The sequence below is a fragment of the Cervus elaphus genome, chromosome 27, assembly GCF_910594005.1.
Source record: "Cervus elaphus chromosome 27, mCerEla1.1, whole genome shotgun sequence".
Taxonomy (NCBI): domain Eukaryota; kingdom Metazoa; phylum Chordata; class Mammalia; order Artiodactyla; family Cervidae; genus Cervus; species Cervus elaphus.
In genome coordinates this window covers 63,803,455-63,830,064 of record NC_057841.1, presented here as the reverse complement: position 1 = coordinate 63,830,064, position 26,610 = coordinate 63,803,455, and the positions used below count along the sequence as shown (strand labels likewise).

Here is a 26,610-nt window from a genome sequence, read left to right as displayed (position 1 = left end):
GGTGATACAGAATAATTGTTAAGGAAATGGTGGTCAGGCTGGACAAACTCTTTCAGAATATAGATTAGAAAATGTAATTTTCTAATTGTACTTTTTTATTAATTACTAGAATTGTACTATGAGTGGCCTTGAAGACAATTCAATGTGTAAGAGAAGAAAGACTTTTTAAGGGTTCTCATTGGGAATAGTAGCTTAGGACACATGAAGAAGTTGGAGTTTAACTTTATTCTTGCTGGTCTTAGAAAGACACGTACATGCAAGTCATGTGAGCTAATGATTGCAGGTCACAATTTCTTCCACAAAAGAAAAGGACATACAGGAAAAGAACAATAACTTTGTCTTTACTCATAGAGACTTCATGCTCATGAAAGTGATGGATAGCTTGGTGAAGAAACCAAAAGTTGATTTACTTGAAATACCAGCTTCTGTGAAAAAAGGGAGGAATCGAGAGAGGCATATATTGAGGAGCTGAGCGCTCACAGAACAGGCTTACAGACCGCCCGCCCACCTCTGCTCACTCCAGGAACACAGGTAAGCACTTCCAGCAGCTCTGCTGAGCTACATGAATCTTTTCTGAAAATAACAATGATCTGTTATTTATCTATACAATTGTACATCATTTATCTGTTTCATTTTGTCTGATTGTATGTTATTATTTAGCCAGGGCAAAAGTAAAACAATTTTTCATCTGCTTTAATCTTTAGGTAATTTATTTATTTCCAAAAACAAATGCTTCTTTAAGAGGAAGTGTGATGAGGGGTAGGAGGTGCAGCACACACAAACCCTTCAAGAAAAATGCAGGGCTTCCCTGGTGGTCCAGTGGATGAGAATCCGCCTGCCAATGCAGGGGACCCGGGTTCCATCCCCGCTCCAGGAATATCCCACATGCCGCGTGGCAACTAAGCTTGGGCACCACAGCTAAGGAGCCGAAACTCTGGAGCCCGAGCTCCACAACAGGAGACACGCCGCAGAGAGAAGCCGTGCATCTCACCCAGAGAAGAGCCCCCATTCTCCAAAAATTAAGAGAAAGCCTGCTCACTGCAACAAAGACCCAGTGCAGCCCACTTTTTTTCAGTTTTCTTAAATTAAAAAATGGCAGAGAGGTGCCTCATGATAGATGGCTAGATGTTATCACATCAATCTTTGCTTTGGTATCTGTTATAAGGTCTTCTCTACCCAGTCTTAGTACAGCAGGTAAGGAAGAAAAGATACAGATATTCTATTAGTTTTTACAAAAGTTTTTTTATAGTCTTCTAAGTATGAAGTATATACATTGAAAACAACTTTAAAAGTAAAAGGAAAGAAGCTATAGTTCCAGACGGAGCAGTGGTAAAGAATGCACCTGCCACTGCAAGGGACATGAATTTGATCCCTGGGTCGGGAAGATCCCCTGGGGAAGGAAATGGCAACCCACTCCAGGATTCTTGCCTGGAGAATCCCATGCACAGAGGAGCCCACCAGGCTACAGTCCCTGGGGTTGCAGAGTGGGACACGACTGAAGGACTGAGTACCTACACACAGAGTTGGCAGAATCCCACAACTCACATACAAGACATTTCTTTTAAGAAAAGTTTATTATAGACTAACAAACTTCCCTTCACTAGAGTGATTATAAATGCATCTGATGCTCTTCCAGGACTTCCAGACCACATCCAGCCACCATGAGTTCCCTCGGTGAAGCAATCATCCACCTTGCAATCGATCTGTTCCACCAGATCAGAAAATCAAAGAAGGAAAACATCTTCTATTCCCCTTTCAGTATCTCGTCAGCCTTAGCCATGACTTACTTAGGGGCCCGAGAAAACACCGCATCAGAAATGCAGAAGGTAGGTGGCAGCTGCCTTTCCGTCACAGGTTTGCATGGTTTGTCTGCTGGCTGGAGTGCAGATGACCACAGGTCGGGCTGTCCCCCGGGGGTCCCACGAGAAGCTCAAGCAGCCCCACGACTGGGTGGGCACAGAGTGGGGTACACACTCTCCCGCAGGGCTCCCCACTACCTTCCTGTGCCTGGACTTCCTCTGGGGGCTGGGATGAACCCCTACAATCGCCCAACAACCAGAGGTGAGGCTTTAATGGAAGAGTTCAGTAGAAGTGAGGCATTGACTAAAACCCATGTTTTTAGTGTTTTTTTAACATGTTTCCTCAACAATGGTTACAAAATAGACCAGGATTCTTTGAAGTGACTTGTTATAAATTAGTTCTGTTCTTTGCACACACAGTTTGTGTTTCCTAAGGAGCAGATGCTTGTATTGAACATTTCTTTGATTCTCTTTGGGTTTTTCCTTGGTTTTTTTTTTTTTGTTTGTTTGTTTGTTTTGTTGTTGTTGCTTAGCAATTTGTTTTGCTTGTTTGGATTCATTCTTTCCTTCCTTCTTTATTTCTTTTTTTATTTACCCTGAGTACGTAGATTTCTAAAGTTTCCTTGTCCCACTCCCTGTCTCCTCCAGGTCCTTCACTTCAGTGAAATCACAGCCAACACAAATGGAGGGGCCACAAAAGATCCCGTGAGTCACACAGCACTGGATCTAGAAGGAGGTCATATATCCAAGAGGGTTATTGGTTAGACTGGGAATTTCAGATAAACTGGGAAAAGTCAATTTTTAGAGGACATCCTAGGCTACAATGCTCTCCTGTTGGCTCAGCCGGCAAAGAACCCACTTGCCATGAAGGAGACACGAGTTTGGGTCGGGAAGGTCCCCTGCAGAAGGAGATGGCAACCCACTCCAATATACTTGCCTGGGAAACCCCGTGGACAGAGGAGCCTGGTGGGCTACAGTCCGTGGGGTCGCAAAGAGTCAGACACTACTGAGGGCACATGCACGGGGCATCTGGCAAAACAGACCGAGCAGAGTCATTCCTGAAGTCACATTGCATATCAGACGCTTGGTTTCTGCAGAGAAGCCTGTGTTTCAGAGCAGAGGGTCTAAGGAGCTTCATGTTGAAGGGCTCCTTTTGTGTGCTGACCATGCCATCTGCACGATCTTAGTTCCCCAACCAGGGACTGAGACAAGCACTGGCTCTGTCTCCTTGGAGAAGTCGCTTAGTTCTCTGAACTCTCTTGTTTTCATGTGAACTGAACTAAAGACTTACAGATGCTGGCGAACAGCTGCTAGCGGTGTTCCGGGCACACGCTCTTCCCACACCGGGAAGTATGACCACTGTGTGTGATCGTAGTGAACAGCCGTAGAGCACAGTCTTCCCACACCGGGAAGTGCAACCACTGTGTGTGATCGTAGTGAACAGCCGTAGAGCACAGTTAACCAGTCTTAGAAGATAGTCTCACCAAGGAGTATAACAGGACTTCATGTCATAATCTAGGACAATACACAAATTGCATGTTCTCTTACAGTTGATGACTCTTAGAGATGCAATACGATGCATTAGGCCTCAAGAAGCTCAAGTTTAACTGATCCCTAAACATTCAAGGGGCTTAACTGGTGGCTCAGATGGTAAAGAATCTGCCCACAATGCGAGAGACCTGGGTTTGATCCTGGGTCGGAAAGATCTCCTGGAGAAGGGAATGGCTACCCACTCCAGTATTCTTGCCTGGGAAATCCCATGGACAGAAGAGCTTAGCAAGCTGCAGTCCACAGGGTCACAAAATGTCAGCAATGACTGGTGACTAACACACACACACACATTTAACACAGTGAAGACACAAGGCAAGGGTGGAATGGTGCTGCACGTGTCGTTCAAACGAGGAAAGATTGGAGTCTATTGGAGAAGGAAGAAAGAATTACCTGAAAGATTGAATGTAAGTTTATGAAGTATATTTCTGGTAAAATACACCAAATAAGAGGAAAGAACAACAGTCATCCACAGAAATACCAAAATCTAGGTACTGATCAAGTAGACTTCTGTGGGTGCAGTATTTATATTGTTAGAGAATCCAGTGAGCTCACTTTTTGATGTTTGAAGGTTGAAAAGCCAGGAAACGTTCATCATCACTTTCAAAAGCTTCTGACAGAATTAAAGAAATCCACTGATGCCTATAAGCTGAGTGTCGCCAACAGGCTCTATGGAAGAAAAGATTTTCCATTTCTCCAGGTGAGTTTCCTGGTCTGTCACACCTTTAGTTTGCATCCCGGGTCCTTGGGCCCCATCTCCTAATGTGGGGGGACAGGCAGAGGAGCCTGGGGACCCACACGGGGCATTTCTCCCAGGTGTGCCGGGCTCCCCAACCACAACCCCACCCACTGGAGTGTCCCAGAGGCTGATAGCACACCAATGAGGGGTGGCTAGGCATTGGTCTATGAACTCTGCTTGATCAGGATTTAACACATTTAATTTAATTTGGGGATATCTACATAGTTACCGATAAATTACTCTTCATTCTTCCTTTCTTCTTGCTCATGTCATAGGAATACATGGATAATGTTCAGAAATACTACCTGGCCAGTGTGGAATCTGCCGATTTTGTCAGTGCGGCAGAAGAAAGTCGAAAGATGATTAATTCCTGGGTGGAGAGTCAAACCAATGGTAGGTTATGAGAGAGTCACTCATTAAAAGTCACTGCTGAGTCCCCACTGTGTGTGAACACAGTGCTGGACCCTGACAGGGCTGCTGGGAACGGGGTGAGATGAGATTGGAGAGGGTGGGGAGGCCCTGCAGGGGGTGGACGGTCCACATCAGTGAGGAGAGAAACCGGTGCGGGGGGCTCCCAGGACCAGCCCCCTGCAGGCACAGCTGAGTCTGGATGACAGTGTCTTTGTGGATCCCAAGTCTCTGCTCAAACATTAGGTTGATTCATAAATTTTTCTTTAAAATAGAGGCTTAACTTAAGCATTATAATCCCTAAGAGAAAATATGAAAAGAGTTCCCTTTTGCTTTCTTAACGGGAAATAAGCCGCTCTCCTTTAAACCACTCATCTTGCCAAAATGACCACCTGCAGCAGGAGATGTCTGGTCCACGTCCCCCTCCCACAGGATGTCACAGGTGTCCTCCCCACCCAGGGAAGGGGCTGGACAACATCTCCATACCATGAACCTTATCCTGTCTCCTTTCCTAAATACATATCTAACCTATAGCAACTCAAAGTTGAGAATAAAGACAAATACGCCCCAAGGAATGGTGTCTGGGCACGTGTTCTAGATTTTAGTGTTCATATCATTTGTCCTAAAGAACATTCAGGCCCATTTCCTCTGATTGCTAAGTTCAAATTTGAAAATAGCAATCAAACAATAAAGTGAGGAAGAGCAGAAGAATAGAAGGAAGAAAAAAAAAGAATAGAAGGAAGGATTGAGTAAACAAGAGATAAAGCTATTGAGCAAACAGGAAGGGAGGAAAAGGAAGAAAGAAAACTGACCAGTAAAATCAACTGAAATCAGTTCATCAGGATTCCTTGTGAGATGACTGATGTTCCCACACACACAAACTGAACACCTTCCCAGTTAGAAGCAGGAGCGTCTCCATGATGACAACTCCATCAGGCTGGAGCCATGAGCAAAGACTCGCCTGGTGAACCACTGGGCATGGAGTCCCTCAGGGGGTGATTTGTATGAATATTTAATCATCACTTGTAACTTTCAGAGCATCTTACAGACAAACCACTTGTGCCTTTCATAATTTATAATTTGTCTTTGCAGGAAGAATCGAGGATCTGTTTCCCCAAAACTCTCTTAGTGGCTCTGTACTGATTCTGGTGAATGCTGTCTATTTCAAAGGGCAGTGGCAAGAGGAATTTAAGAAAGAAAATACTGTGCAGGAAAAATTTTGGCTGAACAAGGTATTGTCTATAAGTTATGCATATAATGTAACGTAACTACATATGCACTGTGAAATGTAAATATGTATTGATTAATATATAACTGTAGGTAAAAGATAGAATTCATCAAGGCTTATTTTTTGTCTTTTTTTTTTAACTTTATTTATTTGGGATCCCCTGAAGGAATTCTTGTCTCTAATTCACAAAATTTCCAGATCATCTCTTAGAAGGAGGATATGTTTGGTATCTGAATAAGATTATCTTTCTTTATGACTTATACCCATTTAGCACTTTTTGCCACATGAATTTATTGCAGGATACAAGCAAACCTGTGCAGATGATGAAACAAACCAATCGTTTCAATTTTGTGTCACTGGAGGACGTGCAAGCCAAGATCCTGGAAATACCGTACAAAGGCGGAGAGCTAAGCATGATGGTGCTGCTGCCCAATGAAGTAGATGGTCTGCAGGAGGTAAAACCTGGTATTTACAGTGCTTCATGCTATTGCTTAAATTTCTAGTAATGCAGTGCTTGTCTGGCCTGCTCATAGTATGATGATAGTGATTGGCAGAGCTCAAGCACATAACAAAAATGTAAAGTCATCATATGACTTTACATATGCTAAGCATAAATGCTAAGCATCACAGTATAATATGAAGAGTGTACAAAAATCTGCACACGATGGGTCAGAATAATATTCTGATGAAACTATGGAATGTCAGTTGACAAAACAATATACCTAAGTACAAGCATGAGTATCTTGTAACTTGTAACTTGTAAGAGTATCTTACAACTATAAGAATCTCCGTTGTAATCCAGGCGACTCATCTGAAGATGAAGAAATTAACACATATATAATTGACACATGGAAATATTTGCAAGTTTATTCACAAACAAAACAAGAAAATTAAAGCAACAGAGTTTCCATCGTACCCATGCTCATGCTCCATCATGTCCAACTCTTTGTGACCCCATGGACTTCAGCCCACCAGGCTCCTTGTCCATGGGATTCTCCAGGCAAGAATACTGCAGCCAGTTGCCATTTCCTCCTCCAGGGGAACTTCCAAACCCAGGGATCGAACTCGAGTCTCCTGTGTTTCCTTTGCAGGCAGATTCTTTACTTGCTGAGCCCCAGGGATAGAAAAGTTTCCTTATAGCCCACTAATTCACAGAGGTTTCTTAGACTGTGAGCAAATGGATTTATCTTGAATCCCAGTTTTTAATTTGGAAGTATTTGGTTTCTAAGTACTCAAAACTCATTCACAGTCTCATTTCTAGGAGTTCAAAGGTGGGAGGAGGGGGAATTATACAATTTTCTTCTTAGCATTGCTATCATAAAGCTAATATATAAAACCACCAATAAGACCATCTGTCAAAAAAGGACATTCCATGAAAGACCATCTATAAATATTATAACAGCTGATAATAATACAGAAGAGGCAGTAAATTTGCCACACTCAAAATACATACATGGTAACACTGGAAATCAAAACTTCATAGGGAAAGTAATATTGCAGTCAGTGTGACCAGTCCTCAGAATACTTGTCTCCTGCTCCAAATTCCCCATTATCAGTGACATTGTGAATATCTGTCCTAGGATTTTATCCTATAGCAACAAGTTGAAACAAAGGAAAAGTTGCTGGACATAAGTGACTCAAAATAATGAAAAATTTTAAATAAGAAACAACGGTATGTATTTGTATTACCTTATCTTTGTTTTGAAACTGACATGTAGTGAATGCTTAAAAGATATTAAATAAATAAAAATGTATACTGAGTATAAATTTAATGACAGTATTATATAGCAACATAAACTTAATTAGAGAAATATTTATTGAAAAATTTTACAAATAGATCAAGCAAGAAAAAGGAATAAAATTAGGATGTAAGCTGTAAATGCACTATGTAAAAAATTTTGGACAAAAGAAATTAACAAGAGAAGTCTACTGAAAGCAAGCATGCCAGAGATAAACAGCATAAGCAATGGACAGTTCATCTTCTACAAATAGTTTTATTTAACCATCCTGTAGTTGCATATATATGTGCATATATACACATTTGTATCTTTATGTGCATTGCTGTGCTGTGCTTAGTCACTCAGCCATGTCCGACTCCTTGCGACCCCACAGACTGTAGCCCGCCAGGCTCCTCTGTCCATAGGATCCTCTGAGCAAGAATACAGGAGTAGATAGTCTATCCCTTCTCAAGGGAATCTTCCTGACCCAGGAATTGAACCAGGGTCCTCTGCATGGCAGGTGGACTCTTTACCAGCTGAGCTACCAGGGAAGCCCTGGGTATTTATACATATGGATGCACTGAGTACATAAATAAAGGGGCTTCCCTGGGAGCTCAGACAGTAAAGAATCAGCCTGCAATGTACAAGACATGGGTTCTATCCCTGTGTTGGGAAGATACCCTGGAGAAGGAAATGGCAACCCACTCCAGTATTCTTGCCTGGAGAATGCCAAGGACAGAGGAGCCTGGTAAGCTATAGTCCATGCGGTCTCAAAGAGTTGGACACGACTGAGCAACTAAGCACGCAAGCACCCATGTAGATAAAAATGGCAAAGTCATGAGTATATCAGTTCAGTTCAGTCACTCAGTCATGTCCGACTCTGTGTGACCCCATGAACCACAGCATGTCAGGCCTCCCTGTCCATATCCAACTCCTGGATTTTACCCAAGCTCATGTCCATTGAGTCGGTGATGCCACACAACCATCTCATCCTCTGTCATCCCCTTCTCCTCCTGCCCTCAATCTTTCCCAGCATCAGGGTCTTTAGAAATGAGTCAACTCTTTGCATCAAGTGGCCAAAGTATTGGAGTTTCAGCTTCAACATCAGTCCTTCCAATGAACACCCAGGACTGTTCTCCTTTAGGATGGACTGGTTGGATCTCCTTGCAGTCCAAGGGACTCTCAAGAGTCTTCTCCAACACCACAGTTCAAAAGCAACAATCCTTCGGTGCTCAGCTTTTTTTAATAGTCCAACTCTCACATCCATACATGACTACTGGAAAAACCATAGCCTTGACTAGATGGACCCTTGTTGACAAAGTAATACCTCCGCTTTTTAATATGCTGTCTGCTGCTGCTAAGTCGCTTCAGTCATGTTTGACTCTGTGCGACCCCATAGACGGCAGCCCACCAGGCTCCCCCATCCCTGGGATTCTCCAGGCAAGAATACTGGAGTGGGTTGCCATTACCTTCTCCAATGCATGAAAGCGAAAAGTGAAAGGGAAGTCGCTCAGTCGTTTCCGACTCAGCAACACCATGGTCTGCAGCCTACCAGGCTCCTCTGTCCATGGGATTTTCCAGGCAAGAGTACTGGAGTGGGGTGCCATTGCCTTCTCCGAATATGCTGTCTAGGTTGGTCATAACTTTCCTTCCAAGGAGTAAGTGTCTTTTAATTTCATGGCTGCAATCACCACCTGCAGTGATTTTGGAGCCCAAAAAATAAAGTCAGCCACTATTTCCACTGTTTCCCCATCTATTTCCCATGAAGTGATGGGACCAGATGTCATGATCTTAGTTTTCTGACTGTTGAGCTTTAAGCCAACTTTTTCACCCTCCTCTTTCACTTTCATCAAGAGCCTCCTTAGTTCCTCTTCACTTTCTGCCATAAGGGTGGTGTCATCTGCATATCTGAGCTTATTGATTTTTCTCCCGGCAATCTTGATTCCAGCTTGTGCTTCTTCCAGCCCAGCGTTTCTCATGATGTACTCTGCATATAAGTTAAATAAGCAGGGTGACAGTATACAGCCTTGATGAACTCCTTTTCCTATCTGGAACCAGTCTGTTGTTCCATGTCCAGTTCTAACTGTTGCTTCCTAACCTGCATACAGGTTTCTCAAGAGGCAGGTCAGGTGGTCTGGTATACCCATATCTTAAGAAGACTTATTTGATTATATAATATATATCGAGGACTCTTTTTGCCTCCTAGGATAAAACCTAATAAACTGAATCTCCTGTATTCATGTGTACTGTGAAGATAATTGTTTTCCAGACATTTCAATCCAAGGTTAGGTGGGCTCCATGACCACCGAGAATCCTGACATTTGTTCCTTTCCCACTGTTACAGGTTGAGGACCAGCTCACTGCTGAGAAGTTAATAGCATGGATGAGCCCACAGAATATGGGGACGAGGCAAGTGGATTTATACCTGCCTCGGTTTAAAATGGAAGACAGCTATGAACTCGTGCCCACACTGAAAGCCCTGGGGATGGTGGACGCCTTCCGAGATAGGGTGGCTGACTTCTCAGGCATGACCGAGAGACGTGATCTGGTGGTGTCGTCGATCGTCCACAAGTCCTTTGTGGAGGTGACCGAGGAGGGCACGGAGGCCGCAGCTGCTACCAGTGTGAGTGTTGCTTTAACATCAGCACCGTTTCATGAGAGTTTCCGCTGCGATCACCCCTTCCTGTTCCTCATCAAGCACATCAAGACCAACAGCATCCTCTTCTGTGGCCGAGTCTCTTCCCCTTAGACGTCCTTGGCCAGCGGCCACACTCGGGGACGTTCAGAGAGCTGTTCCCGGAGCTTGAATGCTGGTGTAACAATCTCCTTGGATTTATTTTCCTTTCCAAACTTATAGTCACCACTGAGAATGTATTGGATGAAATATTATGTTTGTCTGTCTCTCTCTTTCTACAAACACATGTAACCTACTCTATTCCCCATGAAAACTCCTTGGACAAAATGTTCACTATATTTTAAAAAGTTATTTCCATACTCTATCTTCTACTAAGTTTGAACTATCATAACTCCTATTTCAAAAGTTATATTTACTTTTCAAACCTAGACATTCACATTTATCTGAGTTCAGGTGGTATGTGGGACCCATTCATGTCTAAATTTTTTAGTTGTCTGAAATGCATTATCAATAAAACTATGGTTGATTCATGTCATTTGTTGCTCATCTTTTTTTCTCTTCTCAACAAAGTGCAAGTGACCCACCACACATAGAAAAGATCATATAGAAAGATATTATCACATATAGAAAATCAAAAGAGTACAGCATGATGAGGTTAAAAAGGTAGACTCTTATCAGAACATGAAAGACTTGGTAACCCATGTTAAGAGCTTAAATATAAGCGTCTAGAACTCAGAGATGGGATATGAACTGAATCTCTAAATAGATAAGACAGATGATATAAATTTTAGAGTTACTGAGAGAAATATGGTAATTGTAGCTAAAGAAAAGATGGCATAAGACTGGGAGAGCATATAGTAAGAAGAAGGGCTGACATATGACCCTGAAGTCCACCAATCCATAAATGTCAAGAATCAACAAATTTTATTTCCTAAACATAACTTTTCTCATGGCAAGAGGAATCATTTGGAGGTGATATGTTTATTACATAGATTGGCATGATGGTTTCACAGGTATATACTCACCTCAAAACTCATGTCGTTCATACATTAAATATGTACAGCTCTTTGTACATCATTCGTACATGAAGAAAGTTATTTTTGAACAGAAAGTAATAAAAATCAATATGTGATTTTAAACATAAAGATAATAGATGCTTAATAAAGAATATAATGCATATACAACACAGGACAGGCTTCCCTGGTGGTGCAGTGGTAAGGAATCTGACTGCCAAGCAGGAGACCTGGGTAAAAAAAGAGTTGGACATGATATAGTGACTAAATAACACTATACCACAGGGTACCAACTTGTCCCCATTGGCTTAGAGACAGCTAGAATTAAAAGACTGGTCAAACCCTGTGTGCAGAAAATGTGGATCAACCAGAACTCTCCCACACCACTTACGAAAGCAGCAACCACTTAGGAAAAGAGTCTTGAAATTTTATTTTTTCCATCTTTATGAAAATATTATTGGCCCACAGCACTGAGTAAGTTGAAGGTGAACATGTGGTACACTCATTTTCTACATACAAATCTGATACACTTATTTTCTACAAAATGACCACCAGTGCAGTTTGCATTAACACCACTCTCTCATCACAGTATTGTCATTTCTTTTTCGGGAGGGGTGTTGTTCAAGAACAGCTGTCACACTGTTGATCTCTAAGGGAGAGGGGAAACAGGGGTCTCCTATGCTGCCATCTGGGTGATGTCTCCAGAAAACCATGTATCTCCTTGGCTTAGAAATGCACTTCTAGAGAGTCTTTCTCAAGTATACAAAGTGGCACATATCAGTACTTTCTTACAAAGTTAAAAGTATGACCAGATGATTACCAGACCATTAATTCCACATCCTGATTTTGCCCAAGAGATATGAACACATCCACCACAAAAGGACTAGGACACAAATGTTCACTGAAGCCTTATTCGTAATGGCCAAAAAGCTGGCAAATCCTCAGATGTCTAACAGCTGAACAAAACACGTGAACGAAAATACAAACCAAAGAATAGTACTTAGAGATAAAAAGGAAAAAACTACTGAAGTTAAACTCCTACACGCTATGCTGTGCAAACAGGAAACTGAAAAGAATGAGTACATATTACGTAATTCCACTTACATGACAATTTTATACTATGAATAACTGTAGTTGGGCTTCCCTGGTGGCTCAGTGGTAAAGAACCGCCTGAAAATGCAGGAGACATGGATTTGATCCCTGGGTTGGAAAGATCCCTGGAGAAGGGAATGGCTACCCACTCCAGTATTCTTGCCTGGAGAATCCCATGGACAGAGAAGCCTGGCGGACTATAGTCCATGGGGTTGCAAAGAGTCAGACACGACCGAGCTACTAATCAACAACAAATGTAGTTACATCTCAATACAAGAGACCTTTGAAACACTTAGAACAATACGATCACAGGAAATAATAGTGAAAAATACAAAAAAGTGATAGACAATTATAAACATGAAGGCTAGTATTTGATTGAATGAGATGGATCAGAGCATAATGTCCCTGTGCTATTTCACTTAAGATAAAGATGTACACTCCTAAACACTCGTTGGTTGTGTGGCTAGCATAGCGTCTTGAGCTTTGCTACTGGCAGGTTGAATCACTAAACATTTCCAGAGGTAAAATAAATGAGGAATCACCTTCACAAGAGAAGACGTTTATGATCAGATTAATAACACAAAGTTTATATATTAATTGAATACAACACACTGTTATTGGCAAGAAATTTTATAAGTTTCATTCACAGGTTTAACCCAACATACCTTAAAACTACATAACCACTGAACACTCCAAGTTTTGGTATTTCCTTGTGTCTGAATAAGTATCAGGAATAACATAAAAATGTGTCCAGTGTAAACTTATAGGTAGAAATATCACATTTAGTTTCAGTAGATTTCCAGATGCTCCTCTGGTTGGGTCTCGAAGAGAACCCAATCTGAAAATAGTGAAAGATTTGAGAAGTTATTAGTGAAAAGTTGTCATTACTCCTTCTGTCACCCTGCCTTATCTTATCTCCAAAACAAGTCATTCTGAGCTAAACTACTACCCTTCTGAAGCTGCACGCTTCACAGCTTACAGGAATCTGTAAGACAGGGAAGCAGAAGCCCTGTGAGTGGGCCTGTGCGTCTTGATCCATCAGTAAACCAGTTGTTGCTCCCGGGCATTTCTCATCAGGAAGATCTGAGGGAGGCGACAAGTTCACTGATCTTTTGTGAAATGTTGGCAGGTTGGGAAACCTGCCCTTGAGAACACAAGAGATTCTCAGGTAGCTAAGTTTGGAGACAGAACACAATCCCTTGAGATGTTAACGCTTCATACAATAATAATGCCTCCACAGGCACCTCGAGGCTCGCTCTAAGGTGTGTGTGTTAGGGGCAGCCTTCCAGCCTCAAGCACTCAGCTCTGAAGGTTCCAGGACCCCCGTCTGCGCAGGGGCCTCAGTCTCTCCGCCTCCCTCTGCACCGCCCTCCCTTCCACCTCTCTCCCTCTTTCTCCCTCTTTTCCTCTCCCTGCCTCCCTACACGCTCTCTCTGTCTGTCTCACCAAACACACACAGCATCTAAACAAGGGAGCTCGGTCAGCAGGGCTCCACCATTAAATACACCCCGGCTTTGGAACTAACCCTCTGGGAAGGCCTCGGGAAAAGTCACTACCGTGGCAGCCAGTTTCCCATGCTGCCCTCCCATCTCCACCCTTGAAACTGGGACTTTACCTCCTGGGGCTCTGAACTGCTGCCATGAGAAGTGGCCCCGAAACCAGCAACAAGCCAGAGTGCATCTCTCCCTCACCCCTCTGGGTTCTGGGAGGAGAAGAACCGCAGGAGCCACGACACAGCCGCCCTCACCCTCAGGCCGGCCCTGCGAGGCTGCTGAGCCCGCCTCCTGCGCGCCTCCAACGCCGCCACCCGGCCAGCTGCTCCAAGGGTGTCGCCAAGAGGATGGCCTCCTGTCCGTGGACCTCTCAGTGTCCGCGCTGTGCAGGCTGGTTCAGGATCGCATGGATACAGATAAATGTCTCGTAGTCATGGAAAAATACTGCCATGGCTTCCCTCCAAACTCTTACAAGTGTTCAGTTTGGCTGATGGGATTGCTGATTGGACCAGAATGAAGAGAACTTCCTCTGCCCCGTCCCCCCAGTTTATTTCTAATCCCAGAGTTGACCTTATTTGTAAATAGATCATGGACATAACTAGTTAACATAAGATCGTATTGACTCAAGCTGGGTCTAGTCCATGACTGGACCCTTATATGAAGAGAAGAGACACAGAGAAGACGGTCATGTGGAGACAGAGGCACAAGCCCAGAAACTCTAGGAACCACCAGGAGGTAGAAAAGCGAAAGAGAATTCTCCCCGAGCACCTCCCGAGGAAGTGTGGTCCTGAGAGCACAGATTTTACACCTCAAGCCTTCAGAAGCGGGAGAGAACAAACACCGGTGGTTTTAAACCTCAGTGTGGGCAGCTCAGGACAGAGGTCCTAGGAACCTAACACACGCCTCCAGAGCAGAGGAGAAGTCCCACCTCACACTCCAGCCTAAGCTGTTAAGTCACGATAGTTTACTAGAGCAAAAAATCAACCACTTCAGCAATTAAAAATCCAGTCAAAGAAGGGCATGAACCTCATCAAAACAACACTGTAAATCAACATTCAATGAAATGCCCTGAATTTCAGGAAAAAATCTTTACCTGAAGTACAGGTAATTAGGATGTTTTGTCAAGTGGTCTTCAAATGCAGGGAGGAAATCCCTGGAACGTGTTAGAGTCGGGCGTTTCTTGTGCAATAATAGATATTTCCTGGAGTCTACGGGAGTTGACGTTGTCTTGCTTGGATCACTGAGAAACTGAAGGTGCTGATGACAGCCGTCCCTGGCGGTCCTGCTGAGATAGGTGCTAAAGCCAGAATCATTTCCCGGAACACAGAGGCTGGTTGCAGAAGTCATGAGGTAGAGATTGGATGGTGCTATCATGGTCTCAGAGTTTGTCTCAGAGGATGAGGCTTAGGAAGTCAGTTGTCACCAAATGTAAAGGAGCCTTGGCAAACCTCCCTTGTCATTAAGTGCCTGCTTCTAGCACTGTGGTAGAGACCCTTCACTAAGCTCAGTACTAAGTCATAGAACATAACTAAGAACTCAATGAATGGAGAGTGAATCAGTAAGAAATTTTAAAAATAGATAATCAAACACATTATGTGATCACCCCTACATTCAAATGGAATCAAGAGTCTTCCTTCAAATGTAAGAGGCCATGAGTCAGTGGCTTCTAGCTGATGCACGAAGCAAAGGCTCTCTCTTTCTTCATTCTATCAAAAAATTAAGAGACCCATAAAAGCAAATCTGGGAGGCAGTGCGATTTTTCTGATATGATAAGAAGTTATAAAATAAAATTGTGACTCAGGACTTACTCAGTCCTTCCTTAATATATAATGTTAATCAATTCAAGGGGCTTCCCAGTTGGAACTGGTGGTAAAGAACCAGTTTGCCAACACAGGAGACATAAGAGACCCGGGTTCAATCCCTGGGTTGGGAAGACCCCCTGGAGGAAGGCATGGCAACCCACTCCAGTATTCTTGCCTGGAGAATACCATGGATGGAGGAGCCTGGTGGCTATAGTCCATGGGGTTGCAAAGAGTGGAAAACAACTGATGTGACTTAAGCAAACACACGCAAAATCAATTGGAATGTTAAATGTCAGTCGAAAACTGCTGAAAGGAAGGGTTGTAGAAATGGTTCTAGAGACAGAAGTTGTGAGAGAGCGTTGGATGGCGATAAGCATAGAGTAGGATGACTGTCCTGAGTGGAACTGGAGGCATGAGAATGGGGAGACGCGTAGTGATGAATGAACTGTCTCAGTCTTCCATGACACACCTACAGACAAGATCATTCCCCAACTAAGGGACATTAAGGTGTATCTGTTTCATCCTTTTCAGATGCTATTTACATTGTACAGATCTGTATCTATAGGGAATGTTAAAACAGTAATTGACAGATATCCTATTATTGAAAGCTTGAAGGATTTTTCTCAAGTAACCAATTTACCTGCAGATGGGTATAACCAGGTGCGTAGTAAGAAGGAAGAGATAAAATGCCCCCTAGGATGTGCACCTCAGTAAAGCTGATGAGTCTTCACGCCCTTCACAAGGAAGGAAGAAAACAGTAGGAAAACAGGAGCTATTTTGAAGCTACCTACACAGGTATTAGAAATAGTGGGATGGTTCCTGGACATGTCATTTACTCTCAGTTTTATTGGATTCTGGGATTCATGATGCCAATGATGTTGGTATATTTAGAAAATACCCAAAGACAGGTTGGCAAGTACTGACTTGCAAACTGGTCTGAGAATTGCTCAGTATCCTGTGACACTGTGTGACATCACGGTGTCTTCACCTTGTCTAATACATGCCAGGAGCACTTTTGAAAAAGACAGGGAGAAAGCTGTGATATGGTTTCTTGTTTGAACTAACCAAGTTCACTCTAAATGTAAGCAAAATCCTTTGTTTTGCATACGTGCCCAGTCGTGTCCCACCCTTTGCCACCCTCTGGACTGACTGTTGCCCGACAGACTCCTCTGGCCATGGGATTTCCCAGGCAAGAAGACTGGAGTGGGTTGCCATTTCCTCCTCCAAAACAAAATCTTGATCTTCATCAGTTAGTGCCTTTCCCTCAAAGCCAGCCTCTGCACCACCAGCCTCGGTAACTCAGTCACAGGAGGAATCAGCTCAGTCAGTGGTTCCCTTGAGTCCTCGTCTCCTGCTCTGTCCCCTGGGCCTCCTCCAGGCCCAGCCGGGGCTCCTTGCTTCTGTCTCTGGGCTCAGAGCCCTTTCTCTTTGAGCCCAAAGACGTCCACCCTGCTCCGGCCCGGGGCCCTCCCGCTCTCTGGCAGCGCCCGTGACGCAGCCCTGACTGGGCGCTCTCATTCCTCAAGTCTGTCGTTTTTCACCCTGGGTCTTCTCTCCTGCCGTTTCCTTCTTCTTTAGACTCAGCTCCCCCAGCAGACTCCAGCAGACTCCACCCTCGCTCAGCCCACCCGTCTCAGCTCAGGGGTCTCTGACCGCCAGTGTCCGGGGGTCAGGACACACGTAACCAGGAGGCGCCCTAAGAGCAGCAGGGCTGAGCTCAGGAACCGCCTCTGCGGTTTCGACACACAGGTCTCCCCTCCTCCAGCTGGTGTCTCCAGCCCTGTGCTTCCGGGACCCTGTGGTGGGCGGGTCTTCCTGTGAGTGAGTGACGTGCTGGGACTGCAGACCCCGACCAAGCGCAGTACTGAGTGCGGGGTGAGGAGAGAATTGGCCGCCCACACACGCGTGCTTTCTCCTAGCCTGGTGGGAAAGGAAACCGGTGCAGCTGCTGGGGAAGGCAGCCTGGTAGTTCTTCTAAATCAATCATAGAGTAAAATCGACTAATCAATCGATCAAATGTAAACTTACCGTTGACCCACACATTACGTTCTTAAGTATATGACTAAGAAAGTAAAACACACGTCCACAATGAAATTGCTGAATTTTACACAACCCTCAAAGAGTGTCTGATACCCTGCCTTCCTCCGTAATGACTATGGCGTCCTTGGAGGAGAATTTAGGGACCCGTTCCCACCCCTTCGGATTTTGTGAGAGAACATGATCTCCTCTGAAAGGGCAGAGGACACAGGATCTTTTCATCCAAACACAAGGAGATTAGTCGGTAAAGGCCCAGAGTCTGTCTACACCTCCCTGTGGGAAGTGGATACACACGCAGCCTCCTGGAACCAGCTACCTGCCTGGAGAGCTCACCTGGGCACTTCACCCCCTTAGACACCTGGGCTTCTGTTCAGTCACTCTGTGGCTCATTTCTGTTATCTGTGAAATGGGGGAAGCAAACTCACCAACATAAATATGGTGTTAAAGCAGAAAATGGGTGAATACAAAACCCCCTCTGTAACTAGTCAGTAGTTTTTAATATTTTTCTACTACAGGAACACCAGAAGCTTGAAGAGATGAGACTGCAGTGATGAGACTCAACCATGCCATTCAAAGAACACATTTTTTCCTTTTTTTTCCTTACAGACATTTGACCCTGTTGTTCTGGTCATGATCAGAAGTGGGTGTGCTGCAGATCAGGATGATTGAGAGCGTTATAATTCTGGAGCTCAAGCTATTTACTTTTCTGAGAAATCTTCCTACTAAAACATTAGAAAACTACCCTTAAAATGGGTCCTGTTTCTATCCCTTGTTCTCACTGAGAGCAAGTGAATGTGCAGGAAAATGAGCTGCCCTCTGACCACAGAAATCAGGGTGCAGCTGGGATTAACTGCAAGGACAATGGGGTCACGGGGAGAACCGCGCCAGGGTCCAACCTCGAGGGGAGGCAAATCATACCTGGTCTCCACCTACAGCTGACACACTTTGCCAATCCCTCTTAAACTGAGACGTTGAGCTATTTTCCCGGATATACAAAATATTTTTAAAGAAACAAGCCTTTTCAGAACTTAAAACAATGTCAGCTTTTCAACTGTTTGTGTTAGAAGTGGTCTTAAATAGGAGTCAACATGAATTAACAAGAGAAGAAAGATTTTTAAGGGTCATTTCTGGCTGGGCCTAGTTCCTAAGGGCATGTGAAGAAGTTGAAACATCAGTGTACCATCATTGCTGTCAGAAAGGCACGTACATGCATTTCATATGAGCCAGGGATGGTAGGTCACAATTTCTTTTGCAGAAGAAAACGACATACAGGAATTGGTCAATAACCTTGTCTTTCCTCATAGAGACTTCTTGCCCATGAAGTTGAAAATAACTGGTGAAGAAATCAAGAGTTGATCTACTTGAAATACCAGCTGCTTTGAGGCACGGGAGGCGGCTATATATTCAGGGCTGATCACGCCCAGCACACCACCTCTGCTTCCTCCAGGAACACAGGTAAGTGCTTCCAGCAGCACTGCATACCTACAGGAATCCTTTCTGGAAATTATAATGATTGTGATGTTTTATCATGCATGTATTAAATATCTCTTTTGGTATGATGGTATTTTACTTATTCTGCCAGAGTAAAAGAACTTTTTCTCCTGATTTAATCCATAGGTAATTTACTTCTTTCTAAAAGAAAACCCACACTCCTCTGGGAGCGCGTGTATCAGGGGTCGGCTGTCCAGTATCCACAGATCCTTCAAGTAAGGCAGGGAGGTACCTGATGGGAAATGGCTGGATGTTACCACATCAGTTTTGCCTTCGAATCTGTTATAAACTCAATGGGAAAGACGTGGAGGCTGGGAAAAATTGAAAGGAAAAAGAAAAGGGGGCAGCAGAGGATGGGATGGTTCTACAGCATCACGGACTCAATGAATATGAATTTGAACAAACTCTGGGAGGGAGTGGAGGACAGAGGAGCTTGTCCGTGGGGTGGAAAGAGTTGGACACTACTTAGCAACTGAACAACAACAACAAAGCATCTGTTATAAAGCATTTTTTGCCCACTCTTGTACAGTCAGTAAGGAAGAAACAGTAAAGATTCTCTATTATTTTTTAGAAAACTTTTCTTTAAATACTAACTTCAATAGTCGTCTAATTATCAGATGGATACAGGGACATCTCCTTATTATGAAATGTATAACATAGATTTTCTATTATATTTAAGAAAACTTTTCTATAAATCAGCCTTCCCAGGTGGCACCCATGGTAGGAAGAGAGCAAGTCTACCAATCCAGGAGCTGTAAGAGATGTGGATTCAGTCCCTGGGTGGGGAAGGTCCCCTGGGGGAAGGCATAGCAACCCACTCCAGTAGTCCTAATTTCTAAAGTCTTCTAATTACTATAGGTATACAAAGGAAAAATCTTAGTTGCCGGAAATCCACAACCCACACATACGGCATTTCTTTTAGAAATTCTCGTTACAGACTAGCCTTCCTTCACTAGAGTGATTATAAAATGCATCTGATGCTCTTCCAGGACTTCCAGACCACATCCGGCCACCATGAGTTCCCTCGGTGAAGCAATCATCCACCTTGCAATCGATCTGTTCCACCAGATCAGAAAATCAGAGAAGGAAAACATCTTCCTGTCCCCTTTCAGTATCTCGTCAGCCTTAGCCATGACTTACTTAGGGGCCCGAGAAAACACCGCATCAGAAATGCAGAAGGTAGGTGGCAGCTGCCTTTCCGTCACAGGTTTGCATGGTTTGTCTGCTGGCTGGAGTGCAGATGACCACAGGTCTGGCTGTCCCCGGGGGTCCCACAGGAAGCTCAAGCAGCCCCACGACTGGGTGGGCACAGAGAGGGGCACACACTGTCCCGCAGGGCTCCCCACCACCTTCCTGTGCCTGGACTTCCTCTGGGGGCTGGGATGACCCCCTACAATTGCCCAACAACCAGAGGTGAGGCTTTAATGGGAGAATTCACTGGAAGTGAGACACTGACTAAAATCCATGCTCCCATGGAAACATCTTCCCATGTTTCCTCAATGATGAATGAAAAACGAGACATGATTCTCTAAGGTGGATAGCGATCAAGCAGCTTTGTGTTTTCCACACACAGATTGTGTTTCTTAAGAAGCAAGTGTTCGCACTGAATATTTCTTTCTTCTTTTCTTTGTTCCCTATGGTTTGGGTTTTTTGGTTTGGTTTGGTACTTGGTTTGCATTTTCTTTCTTCTTCCTGACTTTTTTCTTTCTTTTATATCGACTGTGATGCACACAGATATATAGGGTAACACTTCTTTGCCCCACTATCTGTCTCCTCCAGGTCCTTCACTTCAGTAAAATCGCAGAGAACACAAGAGGAGCCACAAATGACCGCGTGAGTCACAGAGCACCGGATTTAGAAGTCATGTATCCAACAGGGTCATGGTTTAAACTGGGAATTTCAGACAAAGTGGGAAAAGTCCATCTTTAGGGGACATCTTAAGTGAAATACAGTGGACAGAGTTGTTGCTCATTTCATGTTACATATGTACTTCACATCTTTGTTATCCTGAGAGGAGAGTAGCATGTGCTTCACAGTAAGGGCTCTGAAACCCAAAGGAGCTTCAAATTGTGCTCTGTTGTTCAGGAAGGAAAAATGTGGAAAATACAACTGCTCTGAGCCACATGACTTCATCCCAATTAACTGGGGACAATAAAATGTCTGCTGCAATACATGCAAATCCATGTGAAACAGAATAGCAGTGCCAGGAAAATGAAAACTCTGATATACATTATGTATTTTATTATTATTATAGAAAAATAATGATTACTGTATTTATAATATATGTTTCTAACATTGGATAGTATTAATAAACTCATAATATTAATTTTATTATTGGATAATATTAAATCGTGATGTTAGTTCATATTATTAAGACCAATAGGTAGGCATCAAAATATATTATGGAAAGTGATTAACTGAGACCTATTGTTTATGGACTAGTCCAAAACTCTTAGGCAGCAAGTTTAAGGTTCTGGATTGAGACAAGCCTGAGTTGAAAACCTGGCTCTGGCTCCTTGGAGAAGTTACTTAGCTCTCTGCGCTCTCTTGTTATCGTGTGAATTCAACTAGACTTAGAGATGCTGGCGTGCAGCCGCCAGCAGTGTCCCAGGCACACGCTGCTCCTGCATGAGACGTGTGACCGTCGGTGTGAGGACCTGTGGGTCAGAGTCAGCGGGTCGTAGAAGACAGTCCCACCAGGAGCATAACAGGTCTTCATGTCATAACCTCGGACAGCATACAGATCTACTTTCTCACACAGCTGATGACTGTTAGAGACGCACTGTGGGTCTGGCCCTCAAGAAGCTTCAGATTAGCTGAGAAGTTCACCCTAACCATTGCAGACAACCAAGACACAATGCGGTGGAGGAATGGTGCTGGATGGGTAGTTCAAACGAGAGAAGAGCGGAATGTGTTTGAGCGGGAAGCGAGAATCACCTAGAAGACTGACTATAGAGATTAGGAAGGCTGTATCCAGTAACACACACCAATTAGGGGAAGTAACAACAACCATCATCCCTGGGGATACCACCCTCTAACAGGGATCTAACAGACCTCTGGGGGTGTAGCGTTTACGTTGACAGAGAATGCAATGAGCTCACTTTTTGGTGTTTGAAGGTTGAAAAGCCAGGAAAAATTCATCATCACTTTCAAAAGCTTCTGACGGAATTAAAGAAATCCACTGATGCCTATGAGCTGAGTGTCGCCAACAGGCTCTATGGAGAAAAGGGGTTTCCGTTTCTCCAGGTGAGTTTCCTGGTCTGTCACACCTTCAGTCTGCACCCCGGGTCCTCCGACCCCATCTCCTAATGGGGAGGGGGGTGGGTGCAGAGGAGCCTGGGGACCCACACGGGGGCATTACTCTCAGGGGCGCCGGGCTCCCCGACCACAACCCCACCCGCTGAGTGTCCAGAGGCTGACAGCCCACCAGTGAGGGCGGGGCTAGGCATTGGCTTATAGAACTCTGCTTAATCAGGATTGAACACATTTAATTTAATTTGGGAATACCTACAACCAGTCCATCCTAAAGGAGATCAGTCCTTGGGTGTTCATTGGAAGTACTGATGCTGAAGCTGAAACTCCAATACTTTGGCCACCTCATAAGAAGAGTTGACTCATTGGAAAAGACTCTGATGCTGGGAGGGATTGGGGGCAGGAGGAGAAGGGGAGGACAGAGGATGAGATGGCTGGATGGCATCACCGACTCGATGGACATGAGTTTGAGTAAACTCCGGGAGTTGGTGATGGACAGGGTGGCCTGGTGTGCTGTGTTTCATGGGGTCACAAAGAGTCAGACACGACTGAGTGAATGAACTGAACTGAACTGAACATAGTTACTGATAAATTATTTTTCATTCCTCCTTTCTTCCTGCTCATGTCATAGGAATACATGGATAATGTTAAGAAATTTTATCTAGCCAGTGTGGAATCTGCTGATTTTAAAAATGCTGCAGAGGAAAGTCGAAAGATGATTAATTCCTGGGTGGAGAGTCAAACCAATGGTAGGTTATGAGAGAGTCACTCATTAAAAATCACCGCTGAGTCCCCACTGCGTGTGAACACAGTGCTGGACCCTGACTGGGCTGCCGGGAACGGGGTGAGATGAGATTGGAGAGGGTGGGGAGGCCCTGCAGGGGGTGGACGGTCCACATCAGTGAGGAGAGAAACCGGTGCGGGGGGCTCCCAGGACCAGCCCCCTGCAGGCACAGCTGAGTCTGGATGACAGTGTCTTTTTGGATCCCAAGTCTCTGCTCAGACTTCAGATTGATTCATAAGTTTCTCTTTAAATTGAAGGCTTAACTTCTGGATTATAATACCTAAGAGAAAATATGCAGAGTCCACCTTTGCTTTCTTAACTGGGAAACAAGCCACTCTCCTTTAAACCATCCTTCTTGCAGAAATGACCACCTGCAGGAGGAGGCTCCTGGCCCACATCCCCCTCCCACAGGATTGTCACAGGTGTCCTCCCCACCCAGGGAGGGGGCTGGACAACGTCTCCATCCCCCTTCCGAAATATAGGCTTAACCTACGGCAACTCCATGTGCAGAATGAAGAAGAAGACAGGGAATGGAAACAAGAGACAAAGCTATTGAGGGAACAGGAAGGGAGGAAAGGGAAGGAAGAAAACTGACCAGTAAAGATCAGCTGAAACCAGTTCTGATGCACAAGGTATTGTCAGAATTGATGACCCAGGATTCCTGGGTCAGGAAGAGCCCCTAGAGGAGGGCACAGCAACCCACTCCAGTATTCCTGCCTAGAGAATCCCCTGGACACAGGAGCCTGGCAGGCTGCAGTCCGTGGGCTCACAGAGTCAGACATGACTGAAGAGGCTTAGCACAGCATGGCATCTTAAGTGTCAGAAATCAGTTCATGAGGATTCCTGTGAGGGGACTGATGTCCCCACACACACAGACTGAACACCTTCCCAGTCAGGAGCAGGGGCGTCCCCATCAGGCCGACTCCATCAGGCTGGGGCCATGAGCAAAGCCTCACCTGGTGAACCGCTGGGCATGGAGTCCCTCACGGGCTGACTTGGGTGAATATTTCATCATCACTTGTAACTTTCAAAGCGTCTGACAGATAAACCACTCATGCCTGTCATGACAGACCTTTGATTTTCTGTCTTTGCAGAAAAAATCAAGGACCTGTTTCCCAAAGACTCTCTTGACAGCTCTACTGTTCTGGTTCTGGTGAACGCCGTCTATTTCAAAGGGCAGTGGAACCAGAAATTTGAGAAAGAAAGTACTGTGGAGGAAAAATTTTGGCTGAACAAGGTATTGTCTGTAATTTATGTATATAACAAAGTGTAGCTACACATGCACTGTGAAATTTAAATACATAGTAATTAATATATAACTGCATATATAAGATAGAATTTGTCAAGGCTTATTTTCTTGTCCTTTTTTGAACTTTATTTACGTGGGATTCCTTGAAGAAACTCTTATCTCTAAGACACAGATTCCCCAGATCATCTCTTAGGAGGCTGAGTTTGGTATCTCAATAAGATTAACCTTTTTTTTTTGGACTAATGCTCACTTGGCATTCTTTTTGCACATGAATTTATTACAGGATACAAGTAAATCTGTGCAGATGATGAAACAAACCAATCGTTTCAATTTCGTGTCACTGGAGGACGTGCAAGCCAAGATCCTGGAAATCCCGTACAAAGGTGAAGAGCTAAGCATGATGGTGCTGCTGCCCAATGAAGTAGATGGTCTGCAGAAGGTAATACCTGGTACTTACAGTGCTTCATGCTATTGCTTAAATTTCTAGTGATACAATGCTTGTGTGGGCTGCTCATAGATTGGTGATACTGGCTGGCAGCATAGAACAACAACAAAAAAATAGCATCAGTATCTTAAATATCAGTGGCTCAATGGTAAAGTATCCGCCTACAATGTAGGAGCCACAGGAGACAGGGGTTCAATCCCTGGGTCAGGAAGATCCACTGGAGGAGGAAATGACAACCCACTCCAGTATTTCTGCCTCGGAAATCCCATGGACAGAGGAGCCTAGAGGGATACAGACCATGGGTGATAAAGAGAGTCAGACATGACTTTCACATTAAACGAATGCTCTTTCATTAATGTGTGCATGTTCATATACATACACACCTATACATTTCTATAGACATTCTATATATGCGTATATATGTGTGTGCATACATACATAAAAATAGCAAAGTTATGAATATATAAAAACATTTATTTGATCATATGATATATATTCAGGACTCTCTTATTTTTTCCTCCTTAGAGAAAATCTAATACACTGAATCTCCTGTATTCATGTTTACTGTTAAAATAAAGGTTTCCCAGATGTTTCCAACCAAGGTTGCTGGGCTCCATGACCACTGAGAATCCTGACATTTGTTCCTTTCCCACTGTTACAGCTTGAAGATCAGCTCACTGCTGAGAAGTTAATAGAGTGGACGAGCCCACAGAATATGGGGAAGAGACAAGTGGATTTATACCTGCCTCGGTTTAAAGTGGAAGAGAGCTATGACCTCGTGCCCACACTGAAAGCCCTGGGGATGGTGGACGCCTTCAATGACAGGGCTGCCGACTTCTCGGGCATGACTGGGAGACGTGATCTGGTGGTGTCGAAGGTCGTCCACAAGTGCTTTGTGGAGGTGACCGAGGAGGGCACGGAGGCCGCGGCTGCTACCGGTGTGAGTGTTGGTATTCGTGTCACATCAGTCATCTCATTTCCTGAGAGTTTCCGCTGTGATCACCCCTTCCTGTTCCTCATCAAGCACATCAAGACCAACAGCATCCTCTTCTGGGGCCGAGTCTCTTCCCCTTAGACGTCCTTGGCCAGCGGCCACACTCGGGGACGTTCAGAGAGCTGTTCCCGGAGCTTGAATGCTGGTGTAAAAGGTTCCCTTGGATTCATTTTCCTTTCCAATCTCACAGTCACCACTGAGCATATACTGGTGGAAATATGAATACTACGTCTGTGTATCTCTCTACTTCTACAAACATATGGAAGCTGACTCTATCTCCCCGTGATAACTCCTCTTTGCACAAAATGTTCAATATATTGTAAAAGATTAGCTGATTCATGTCAATGTATGGCAAAAACCACCACAATATTGCAAACTAATTAGCCTCCAATTAAAATAAGTTAATAAAAAAAGATTATTTCTACACTCTATCGTCTACTAACCTTGAAATATCATAGCCCTTACTTCAAAAACTACATATACTATATTATATATACTGTAAGTCATATATACTCTTCACCTAGGCACTCACATTTATTTGAATTTAGGTGGTATGTGGGACACTTACATGTCTAAAGTTTTTGATTTTGTGAAATATATTATCAATAAAACAATGATTTATTCATGCCATTCATTGCTTTTCCTTTTTTTTCCTTATCAACAACATGTAAGTGAACCACCACACATAGAAAAGATAATTTAGAAAAATATTATCATATATAAAAATTCAAAATAGTAGAGCATGATGAGGTTGAAGAGGTGGACTGTTACTAGAATGTGAAAGGGTTATAAAGCCTTATGTTAAGAACTTAAATATAAGAGTCTAGAACTCAGAGATGAGATACGTACTGAATCTCTAAAGGTAAGGCAGACAATACCAATA

The 26,610-nt window shown here is 44.0% G+C and overlaps 2 protein-coding genes across 4 annotated transcripts; both read left to right on the top strand.

Moving 5' to 3' along the window:
• Positions 1 to 437: 437 nt before the first annotated feature.
• On the top strand, positions 438 to 26,357 carry LOC122684881 (serpin B3-like). 3 transcript variants are annotated; one of them, XM_043889346.1, is made up of 9 exons: positions 18,925 to 18,967; positions 19,130 to 19,218; positions 19,993 to 20,182; positions 20,783 to 20,836; positions 22,121 to 22,249; positions 22,887 to 23,004; positions 24,134 to 24,276; positions 24,572 to 24,727; positions 25,395 to 26,357. In XM_043889346.1, exons 3-9 carry the CDS (start codon positions 20,018 to 20,020, stop codon positions 25,806 to 25,808), a joined length of 1,179 nt encoding a protein of 392 aa, XP_043745281.1. In that variant the 5' UTR covers positions 18,925 to 18,967; positions 19,130 to 19,218; positions 19,993 to 20,017; the 3' UTR covers positions 25,809 to 26,357. The 3 variants fall into 3 exon arrangements, with proteins under 3 accessions (XP_043745278.1, XP_043745280.1, XP_043745281.1); XM_043889343.1 differs by lacking the exons at positions 18,925 to 18,967; positions 19,130 to 19,218 and adding an exon at positions 438 to 531; XM_043889345.1 differs by lacking the exon at positions 19,130 to 19,218 and having other exon boundaries at positions 18,870 to 18,967.
• Positions 445 to 10,610, top strand: LOC122684883 (serpin B3-like). Its single transcript, XM_043889351.1, has 8 exons — positions 445 to 531; positions 1,637 to 1,826; positions 2,448 to 2,504; positions 3,919 to 4,047; positions 4,362 to 4,479; positions 5,587 to 5,726; positions 6,022 to 6,177; positions 9,785 to 10,610. Exons 2-8 carry the CDS (start codon positions 1,662 to 1,664, stop codon positions 10,187 to 10,189), a joined length of 1,170 nt encoding a protein of 389 aa, XP_043745286.1. The 5' UTR covers positions 445 to 531; positions 1,637 to 1,661; the 3' UTR covers positions 10,190 to 10,610.
• Positions 26,358 to 26,610: the final 253 nt, after the last annotated feature.